We start from the raw sequence: 12,019 nt of genomic DNA, 5'->3' as shown, positions 1-12,019 counted from the left end.
TCGTGTATAGAAAATGGAAATATAAACAACCATTGAAAATTTCATGTATCTACGGTCATTTGTTTAAGGTTACACCAAAAACCCAAATTCAATTTTGTGAAAAATCGATTTTGCGTAAAAATTCCCGTTTTTCATTAATTTTTCTTTTTGTTTTTCACGGCGCTTTTGAAAATTACTGGGAATTTTAAATTTTGACCTCCCCAATGCACCAACGATATTCACTTTCCAATCGAACAAGATACTGAAGTTGAAAATCGAAGCATTATTTCGACTACTTATCGTGTACACAGACACAAAAATTAAAAATTAAAAAAAAACACACATCATTGTAAAATCAATACATTCATCGTTCCACTCAGAATCTAAAAAATATTTAAGCATATTTAAGCGCATATATCAGGATTTTTAACCGCATAAGTGCATACATATTTCCGTAGTTTTTAGTGCATAAACTTCCGGGCACTACTAATTAATAATTATAGTCTATAGATATTATATAGGTAGGTAGGTACATTATATATTTATATACACTACGACTAAAATATGTATCGTCTGTAATATTTTACTTGCTACCCAATTCTTATATATACTTGAAATTCGATTCTTATCATTTTATTACCATGGACGTAAATATAATTTATTTTCCATATTATTTAAAACGTTTACGTTTACCTGCAATTTATTATCTATATTCTATAAAACAACAATACAGAATTACCTAAAACAAAATTAAATTATTATTTATTTTAAAAATAACTAAACAAAAACTGTTTACTGATGACTATAAATGCTAGTATCTGTAGGCACGAGTACGATATACGTTACTATACCGTATAATGGCTATAACAGTTGGATTAGAATAATTTGGTTTTAAGTTTTAAAAGCGCGCAAGTGGATGTCGCTCTGCTGTACAGTATTTTACAAGTGGGTCAATGTATAATGGATTGTATTAAACTTGAATTCAGTTATATAATATCCAGACTTGGGTAGTATTCCGAATACTGTATTCGAATTACTTTTTAAGTATTCTGAATACTTTTTAAATACTTTTTTTTGAAAGTATTCAATACGGTATTTTGAATACTTTTTACAAGTATTCTGAGTACAGTATTCGGAATACTTTTTTAACATTTAATAATAATTTTAATATAATATTTTATAACTAATAGATTATACATAGCCAGATAGGTGTGTTTTATAGAGATTATAATAATGTTCATTTATAAACACAGAATTTAAAAAGTAATATTTTTGCTATTGAAATCTAAATTTACTAAAAAAAAGTATTCGAAAAATATTTGGAATACTTTTTGTGAAGTATTCCAAATACTTAGGAATATTATTATCATAAAGTATTCGAATACATATTCTGAATACTTTTTTTTAAGTATTCGGAATATGTACTTGAAATACTTTTTAAAAGTATTTTACCCAAGTCTGAATTAATATCATTAACCTACCCATATATAAGAAAAACGATTCTGAGCGGAGACAGTTTGTCAGTCTGGATATTTTATATTGATTATTTATTATAGCCTATAAGTTGAATTGATATTATTATAATATTATTATTTTTTATTCGTTTCTACAGTTATAAACAAAGCGTTAGAAATTAAAATCCCATTTTAGCGGGTTTTTTGTAATTTTTCGGTGGTTTTCCCGTTGCATTAAATAATTATTGAGAAAATCAAAAAATGCCTCTTTTAAAGTACCATTTTGGTCCAATTTGCTAAAAGATAAGATACCATATGTTGAAATCAGGGATCGAAACCGTTCCAAATTTTAGAGGTTACGGTTTCGGTTTTTGAGAACGGTTTTCTACATTTTATGGTTTTGGTTTAGGTTCTAAAATCGGTTTTTCAAATTTTTTGGTTTTGATTTCGGTTTCAAAAAAGGTTTTTCAAATTTATCGGTACCAAGAACGATTTATGAAAATTTTCGGTTTTGGTTTTTGAAAATTTTTTTTTTCATTTACCTACCTAATAACTGCAGACTCGATTTTTACTATCTATTTACTATTAAGGGCTGAGCCTAAAACCCTAAAATATGTCTGATTTGTAAAATTAGTGTAGGTACATACAATATATAGCAAATTTACGTTAAGCAGAACTAATTTTGTGTCGTTAACTTTAATATGTTATACCTACTTTTGCATACAACATATATTATTATGATTGAGATCATTGTTTGAATACCTATATTAATATTTAATTGTAATTTACAATACCATTAAACTATATTAAAGTATTAATAATAAATATCTTGTTAAGTGATTAATGCTTATGATATTTCAACAAAATATTAATTTAAATGGACACTAAAAAGAGTATCGGACTATTGAAAATATTGTTATATTGTTAAAACAGGTCTACTGTTAAGATTCAAATATACGTTATAAGATTTGGTACTCACATTTGTAATTCATGGGATTCTGAGGAGAATGATAATAATGACATAAGCAATTGTTGACTGCTGGACGGACGCGGATCAGTCGAATATCAAACGATTGTAATAACATTAATAAATAATAATATACACAAATACAATAATACATCAAATAACAACAATACAGACGTGCATAGCCGCATACATAGGGGAAAACAAAATAACAATAAATTTTGGTATTTGTATTTTAATTTTGAATCAGTGAGTGCTGTAATGATATTATAAAATAGAAATAGAATAATATATAAGCGGTTTCGATCCCTGGTTGTAATCGAAGCATTCCTTCTGTTAGACATTTATATACAGGATGAAAAAAAAATTAACACTATTGTAAAACCAATAGCTTCCTCGCTCCGCTCAGAATCTAAAATTATTTATTTACTGTGATAAACATGGCGAGTACACTCTGTATGGCTAAATGATATTTATATTATATAATATAATATGCAATGTATTTTTACGCAAGGTTATACAATGTTTATTTAATATGAATAAATGATAAAGTACCATTCAACTAGGCTTATACAGCTTATAATTTATAAATAATGTAAATATTATGTAGGTTGGTAACCTAGTTGGTAAGTAAAGGTACCTTGTATGGGCCGGTAGTTATATAATAATGTAATATAATTTATTGCAACTGAACAAAATAGAGACGTATCAAACTATCAAAGGCGATACGCGTATATAAATGTGTAACTCAAAACCGAAATTCAAAACATCCAATGGGGGAGTTCTATTTATAAATATATAATATATATATATTATATTTTATAAAAACCTTTTCACTTTTAATCTAGTAAAAACCGCTCCCCTTGTGTGTGTATGTCACTGAGAAGTAAGGGACCTACTATCGAATATTGAATTTCATGTATTTTCATTTTTCTTAAGTAGTTGAAAATTGCGTTCAGCGTAGAAATTATTATACTAATTAATGTACAATTATTTATTTATCATTTAAAATCTCTTATTTACTGGTCTTACACTCTTACGGTATAATATTATATATTCGATCGGCACGCAGTAGACTTATATATTTATATTATTTTACATTAGTACTTATACCTAGGTATATAATAATATATCAATAAAAACTCAAACTATAAAAATATATTCATAATTAATTTTATAGAGCTGTATAAAATGTATTTTACTTTGATGTTGTAACATATTCATTACACAAAAATATCAAAATTTGTTATTTTAAATTTCACGGTACCTACACATTTATATTAATATATTATGGATATTGCTATACCTACCAGTATAATATCGGCATACCGCACATATTTTAATTATAGGTAAATGTGTACAAGGCCAAATCCAAAAATTTTTTTCGGGGGTTGGGGGGGGTTCAAAACTTGTATATTGTAATTTTATTGAATTTAAGTTTTGATATTTGGTTAAAAATAATACATAGGTATTGTAAGACATTTCGGTGGCGTCCAGACCCCCTGGACCGGGCCTCAGCCCTCAGATACGGGCTTGAAAGTGTATAACGTTTATGTATTTGATATTGGTCGGTAACCAATACCGAAAGAACTTCAATGTCGATTACATTATCTACTTGGCCATCTATAAAATACGAAATCATATATAAGTATTAAGTACATCAATAAAGCAAAACGACAAAATATAAACATAAAAAAAAAGTTTGTCTGCATATTTTACATTTAATCGCGAGGAGAGGATGTATTCCCCTTCCCACGACCCACACACAAAAATCTCAACTCTATACGGTCCACCCCCATATATATTTTCCCAAGTATATTTATTTAATTTTCGGAATATAATTTCAGTCGTGCATATTTTATATTATTTATTACTCAAACATACTGTTGGATCTTGGATATTGTTTACGACCGCATAATGGTGTCATATACAACTATATAATACAAGAACACTCCGAACGCGTGTAATAATATAGCAGCAATATAGGTAGGTTCTGCAGTTTTACGCGTCGACATTGCTCCAATTATTCGAATTATTTGAATTTTAGAATGTGACAAGGAAATTGTGTGTAGTGTTATTGTTGTGGGACGAAGATACTTCACCCGTGCATCATTGAACTAAAAATATGAAATGCGTATGCGTTCATGACGTGTACTGACGAAGGCTGTTGCGGAGTTGCTTCTTAAACGTCATAATATAGTTTAGTGATGACATTTTAACATAATATTATAATCTATACAGAACGATGTCGCAGGATATAGTCCATAGTCGTTAATATGTAGATCTTCTGAAAAATTATATTATCATGTAAGGGTATAATAAGTAATTAAAATATACCTGAGTAATAACATAAATAGTAAATATAGATAGGTAATAAAGAATAAGGCGATGAAGTATAAAAAAGGTATAATATTGATTAGTCTCGTTTTTCAATCATTCAATATCATAAATTTATATAATAAAAATATATTTTATTCATAACTAGCTGATCCCGAGCACTTCGTTGCCTATTAAAAATGCCAACTCTACATGAATAAAATGTTTAAATTAATAATAATAGTTTTAAAACCCATGACAACCATTTATAAATAAAAATTTCCACCGGAAATCTCAAAATACCTGTTAGAGCACCTCCCGGGGTTGGCCCTATCTCTTTTTAAACTAACATATCTTTTGCCCAGAGGTCTAATCTATCTCTGTGCCAAATTTCATCGGTCCAGCCGTTTAGGAATGCATAAAGGACACACAGACAGACAGACAAACATTCATTTCATATAGATAATACTAATAAATATAAAATACTACACATAATGTCATATACTAAAATGCACATGTACAATAATTTACCTATATCCTTAAGTACGAGTGTAATCTTAACCGATAATACTCGCAATGCAAATAGTGTATACGTATATGCATATGCATATCATAGAATATTTATATAGTTATGTGTTAACCGCTGATATATACCTAACATTTATATAATTATATTTGTATTCTTGGAAAATAACAAGTGTAAAATACAATAATTTATATAATAGGTAGTAGGTACCTATATTATTTTATTACATCATAATTGATGATATTAATATATTATCAGTCCTGTAAAGAATACTTTTAAAAAGTACTTGAGTAAATAAGGGATACTTTTCAAATACTTTTGGTTTTTAAAGTGGGTTTCTAATTATCGTAATATAAACACATAGGTAGTAGGTAATCTAATAGTTTTAAAGGGAATATTGTTATTCAATATTCAATAACTTTTTTTAGAAATATGGTTTTCACAAACCTTTGGGCTTCGGCTAACACAGAAATACAGAATATTAAATAAAACTATTATTCTATTATTGTAGTTGACAATAATATTTTTCCATCCAATTATTTCGAATAAAAATAAAATGTTTGAAATAAAAAACCAAAGTATTCAATACCAAAAAGTATTTAAAATAACATTCAAAATACTTCATGCTGAAAGTATTTAAAAAGTTATTCAATACTTAAAAAAGTATTTGAATACTTTTACTTAAATACTTTACAGGACTGTATATTATTATATAGTTCATATAATATACATATTACATAGGTATAGTAGGTACCTTGTGAGTACGTATATATCATTTGATGTATAATAAATAAACCCACATAGGTACATTTAATCCATTTTTTTGCAGTGTATTGATATTATATTATAAGGTCAAAAACACTCATGATATGTCACTAATAAAGTTTTTATCGAGTACCTAAAAGATAATAAAAATACACGGGGTGGTCTATTTACGTACCGATTTTCTAATAAAATATTTAGAGTTCTATTTATTTTCTAATTTTTTTTAAAATAACAACAGCTATTTACCTACCGTACTATATAACCTAACCCGAATAATAGCAAAATATGTAAAAGGATGAAAACATAAAATAATATATGTACACCCTTGATGAAATTTAATAAAAAATTTATGTAGCATTGTATAACGTTAAATAAAAACGGTCCTTTATATATTAAACTGAAAAGCTAAAAAATGTCTAAATAAACTCTTGCAGTTAACAACTACGCTAAAAATATCCAGTAAAATGACTGATCATTTTGTTTTTCAACTTCAGTGAACATAAAAAAATTAAAAATTGTTTAAATGTATATTTAATTAATGATATTATTTGGTTAATAAATTATAATTATTATTAACTAGGTATAACACTATTATACCCACATCCGAACTTACCATCAATGTATCTAAAATATTTCAATACCGTCCACAATATTCAATTTTTATGTAAAATATTAACCGAAACTGTTTATAGTTCCAAAAAACAGTTATTAAAATCACAGACCTATTGTACACAAGACAGAACTAATTACTTATACTAGTACAAGGTGATCTCAAAAATAAATATACGTATATACGTGTTAAATGTTAATAGCTTAATTTATAGTTTTTGTTTTATTGGTATTCACATTTAAAACTTTGTATAAGTGTAAATGTATAACATATATTGGCTACTGTAAATTCTAAAACCCTAACTAATATGACATATTTTAGATAAGATGAATAGTTTTTATTTACATAATTATATATTATCCTTTGTAGTATGTGCTCTACATAATAATATAAAATATTGTGTATTGTAATATACGGTAAAACGTATGGGCAATATCTACACATTTGTGTCACTTAAAATGCCTAACTAAAGACTAATACATATTCATACCTTCTAATAATATCATAATTTATAACTGTTCACTAATACAAATTGAAACCAATGGAATTTCAACGGATTTCTCTTTTCTAGTACGTGACAAATGACGAATGTTGATGAATTTAATTTATCATTCCTTAAACGTTCTATATTTTTTACAATTGTATTTAATATTTTAATGTTCTAATGTAAAGGGTTTTCGTTATTTTTGATTACCCTGCTATATTTATAGTTTTAATACATAGGTTCATAGGAACTTGATCGATTTAAGACATGTACAAATACTTGTCATAGATAATATTTATATACATACTTTAAATATCAGCATACAAAAATACAAAATTATTCCTACCTATATAAATTAGCCTGCGTCAGGGGTCGACAACCTTTTTACTTACACGAGCCAAATATATTATTAAAACTTTAAAAAAAACTATTTAAAAAATACATCGAATTTATTTTTATTTCTTATTATAATTTAAGGGCCGTTCTTACAATGTACGGTTAAGTGTCGGTTAACTTTAACCGGACATTGTCAGAACGGCCCTTAGTTAATTATTGTTGTTTTACTTTATATTAGTGTTATTAACATTTTATATTATTAAAATTGATTGCCTAATATTATATCTTCATTGTGTTATTATAGATATTATACTAACTACGAATTAATCAGAAATTAATATATTCAAAATTGTTATCAGTTATTATAATAACTTTGGATTCAATATTGGTTTTAACTTATTATTGAATTAGATTCACGTATTTACTGCTTATTGTCTTATTTCTAATACTAAAATGTCAATTAATTGTGATAATAATGTTACTTAAGCTTACAGTACTTATATGAATATAAAATATATAATCCAAGTATATAATTTAAAACAAATAGGTATATACGTCATTGTAGACAACATTAGATTTTATTGCAGAATTCTGATGACTCTATAATATAACTAAAACTAGAATATTGTTATTTGTTATACTACACGACTTTATTCTCTGGCGTACGATATCCCTGAAATGTTTTTAAATTGTGGATTGTTGTGACGTATAAGTATCCATAGAAACCAGAATATCATTTAATCAGTAAAACATAGTGCGTACTATTATAAAATCCAATAAGTCTTATCATAAAGTATACACAATATTACAATAACCATAAAAGCATTAAAATGTCTGTAAGTGCAGCTGATAATTTATTAATCGAAAAAGAATTGAAAATTGTAGTAGTAGGAGAGCCGTCTACAGGAAAGGTAAATTATTAAATATATACGTATAGTCTATAAATATACATGGAAATGTTTTATAAAAAAAAAAAAAAACATTTTTAAAATCAAAGTTTTTGTACAATTTATTTAGAGTTGTATCGTGTCTAGATATTGCCATGATGATTACACAAGGCAATATATACCAACATGTGGCGTAGAATTTTACTTAAAAAGAACACAAATTCAAGGTCATAATGTCAGAATCAATATTTGGGATACAAGTGGATCATCTAATGGACTTTTATCAAAATATATTTATAATGCTGATGTAATATTAATTATTATTTATTATGTATTATATAATATATTGTTGTATACTTTTTATTATGTATTAATCACACAATTCCAATAACTATTTTTAATTAAAAACATTGAAAATTAATAGATATGCTTTTAATAGAAAAAAATCATTATTTCTATGAATGTATTTTTTTCTACTACATAAATTAAATGTTTATAAATATATAGGCAATCATACTCGTGTATGATATAACCGACTGTGTTTCGTTTTCGGCTGTGTCAACGTGGTACAATAAAGCAATAAGTGTTCAATATGAAAATGTACCAACGTTTGCTTTATTTTCAAATAAATGTAAGTATCCTTTAAAATTTTAAAGTTGAACATACAACACGTACCTATATGTAGTAAAATCGTCAAAACATTAGAAATGGTTGAAACAGTTACATTATTAACTTTTATAAATTTATTTGAATACTATTTTTTTTTAAATAATTATAAATAATAGTGTAATATTTTAATGGCATTAGTATATTAGAATAAAAGAAGATAATTTGTATTTATTAAAATTGTCTTTTTTCTTATAATTAACTGTCCGTCTAAGAAATAAGCTATATAGTTACTTAACGTATTTAAATATTTAATAATCAATTAACTTGTAAATTGTATGAACATTTACAAATGTACCTAATTTTTGAAACAAATCTAATTTTTAATAAATAACATTGTGTTACACACACAGGTGATTTAGAACACAAAAGATCAGTTTCTGAAGAAAAGCAAATATTATTTTCAAAAGAATTTAAAATACCGATTTCTCAATCAGTATCTGCACGCACTGGTGAAAATGTAAGTTAAAGAACAAATAATTATTATTTATAAAAATGTATTACCTGCTTGCTTCATTTTATTTATTCAAACAAATTAATATATTTAGATAATGTTTGCTTGGCAACAGCTAGTGGCCGAATGTTTGGGATTAAAACTTTCGAAGTTTGATTTAGAACAACATTTAGTGAGACCTGTGAAAGCAGAAATCGAAACAACAATCAATCAGTATAAAACTATGATGTCGAATCAACAGCAAAATATGTCATCTACAATTTGTGTCATTCAATAGTTGATAGTGTATACAAAATACGAACATACAATTTGAATTAATATAGCTAATTAGCTAAACATCTGTTATGTGCATTTTTTGTTGTTTGTTTTTATTCATTTAACTAAAACAAAATATACGAATAATAATTAAATATTTTAAGGAAAATGTGTTTTAATTTATAATACTTGAGATAACTTAACTAGTTCATTTAAAATTATAATTTGTTGCATCACTATACGTGCTGTTTATTAACATTGGTTCAAACATATTATAAACTATGTAGTTCTTTTGAAGCCTTACTAAATAAATTAACATAGATATCATGCATTTGAAATGATTTTAATTTATATTTATTCTTAATTAATAAATAATGTTTCAGTTTTATATTTCGTTTATTTAGTTATCGAATTTCTTTTATAAACATATTTTTACTCTTAGTGTTATTACTTATGACTAATTATTATATATCAATTTAAATTTACTCCGTCAGTGTAGGTAATAGGTAGGTATATTAAAGGCTGTGTAGTACCGCGGTGTACAGAAATCATATTCTTATAATAAATAATAAATAATATAGAATAAAATAACAAAATATTTTGAAATATTTTTTATACATAGGTATATTATAATGTATACGCACACATTAAAGCAAGGGATTGTTTTTATTTAATAATTAGAATATCTAATATAGTAGTATCTAATCGGGTTGGCGAGTCATCTGAGTAAAAACATAAAACAACACTATATTATATTTATATAGTAACTATTGCTAAATATTATCTGTAAATTATCTGTATTATTAATTTTATTACGTCTTGGTCACCGGGTCATTGGCGTTTAAATCAATTAAAAAAAAAAGTGTTGAATTTATACGTCAGATAAATACGAAGGTAACTGTACTAATTACCAAGTACAACGTACACGCTATAGGTACAATTAATATTATTTATGATTACCCAAATAAACTTTGTACTATTGTAGATTGGAGTAATTTGCAAATGATACATATCACACAATGTCACAATGCACATAATAGATAAACTGATATGTGGTTACTCAGTATTATTGGTAAGTAAAGGTTATCACTTCACACGTTTCATATATTACAATCTGGAAGTACTTAATTCATTTTTATAATATCTTCACTTTATGCTAAAGATTTAATTCGGATGAAATCGAATTAAGAACTACTTAACTGTTTTTTAGCATCCAAAAAATAAATTATTATATATTTTATCATTAGTCATTTATAGTTAGATAATATTATATTATATTCTCGATTCTGAAATGAATTTAGTTTGTTAGTCAATCAAAATGTAATAATTAATATAAATACTTCACTGTAATAACAATCCTCGCCATTGAGACGGATATGCCTTACATTTTAATTCAATGATAAGTTACTGTACCTACTAATGCAAAAAAATATCTGAGAGAAAGATATGGGTAGATCAAAAGTAAAAAATTCCCAATATAGTTTTCAAAAACGTCAGGAAAAACAAACAAAAATTAAGCAAAAAATAAAATTTTTACGCAAAACCAGTTTTTGTCTCTAAAAAAAAGCCGGTAAGTGTAGCGGGATGGAGTAGGTCAGCGGTGTTGTTAGTTTTTCCATCGTTCCTCTGGTCCTCGAACAGGATAGTGTATTATTACAGTATTCGATTTGAATGCAATCATTGCATTCGATAAAAAACGATTCTGAGCGGAGGATCAGTGTAACAATTAGTAATTATGTGTATAGCAGTATAAATATTTATATATTATATAAATTGTATGTTAAATAAATAATATAATACAATTTGAAATTAGATTCATAAATTATGTTAATGTTCAATAGTAAATTGAATAAATATAAATAAATATAAATATAAATTCTTAAATTTTTATTCTTTTCTATGGTTATACACTGCAAAGCATTAGGAAAAAAATAGCTTAGCAGTAGGGTATTTTGATGGTTAAAAAAATATTGATAATAATATTGATGAAAAATGGCCTGTTTAAAGTACCATCTTGATTCAATTTTCTAAAATATAAGATATTATATGTTGAAATCGAAGCACTCCTTCTGGTAGACATTTTGTTTACAAGAAAAAAAAAGCGGGTAAGTCGTGGATGTCGCTCTACTGTACAGTAGGTTACAAGTGGGTTACTGTAATGGATGGAATTAAATTTGAATCCAATGATATTATATCATTGTATACGAAAAACGATTCTGAACGGAGATGATTTGTCAGTCTAGGATATATTATTTTTAAATATTGTAATATATTCTATTTTGAAACAAGTATTTTATTTTTCAATTGGGATCAATTTTTTTTA

General features: G+C 25.9%; 1 protein-coding gene across 1 annotated transcript; it reads left to right on the top strand.

The window, feature by feature from the left end:
• The first annotated feature begins 8,024 nt into the window (after positions 1-8,024).
• On the top strand, positions 8,025-9,865 carry LOC100568565 (ras-related protein Rab-28). The gene is made up of 5 exons (XM_003245421.4): positions 8,025-8,345; positions 8,452-8,628; positions 8,829-8,952; positions 9,341-9,447; positions 9,536-9,865. The coding sequence occupies exons 1-5, from the start codon at positions 8,265-8,267 to the stop codon at positions 9,716-9,718; spliced, it is 672 nt and encodes a 223-aa protein (XP_003245469.1). The 5' UTR covers positions 8,025-8,264; the 3' UTR covers positions 9,719-9,865.
• The last annotated feature ends 2,154 nt before the right edge of the window (positions 9,866-12,019 follow it).

The sequence above is a fragment of the Acyrthosiphon pisum genome, chromosome A2 (assembly GCF_005508785.2).
Source record: "Acyrthosiphon pisum isolate AL4f chromosome A2, pea_aphid_22Mar2018_4r6ur, whole genome shotgun sequence".
NCBI lineage: Eukaryota > Metazoa > Arthropoda > Insecta > Hemiptera > Aphididae > Acyrthosiphon > Acyrthosiphon pisum.
This window is presented reverse-complemented; position numbering and strand designations above follow the sequence as displayed.

Coding starts and splice junctions, on each gene's coding strand:
- LOC100568565 (XM_003245421.4), top strand. CDS start 8,265: ATGTCTGTAAGTGCAGCTGATAATTTATTAATCGAAAAAGAATTGAAA. Junction 8,953..9,340: donor TGCTTTATTTTCAAATAAAT/GTAAGTATCCTT, acceptor TTACACACACAG/GTGATTTAGAACACAAAAGA. Junction 9,448..9,535: donor CTGCACGCACTGGTGAAAAT/GTAAGTTAAAGA, acceptor TAATATATTTAG/ATAATGTTTGCTTGGCAACA.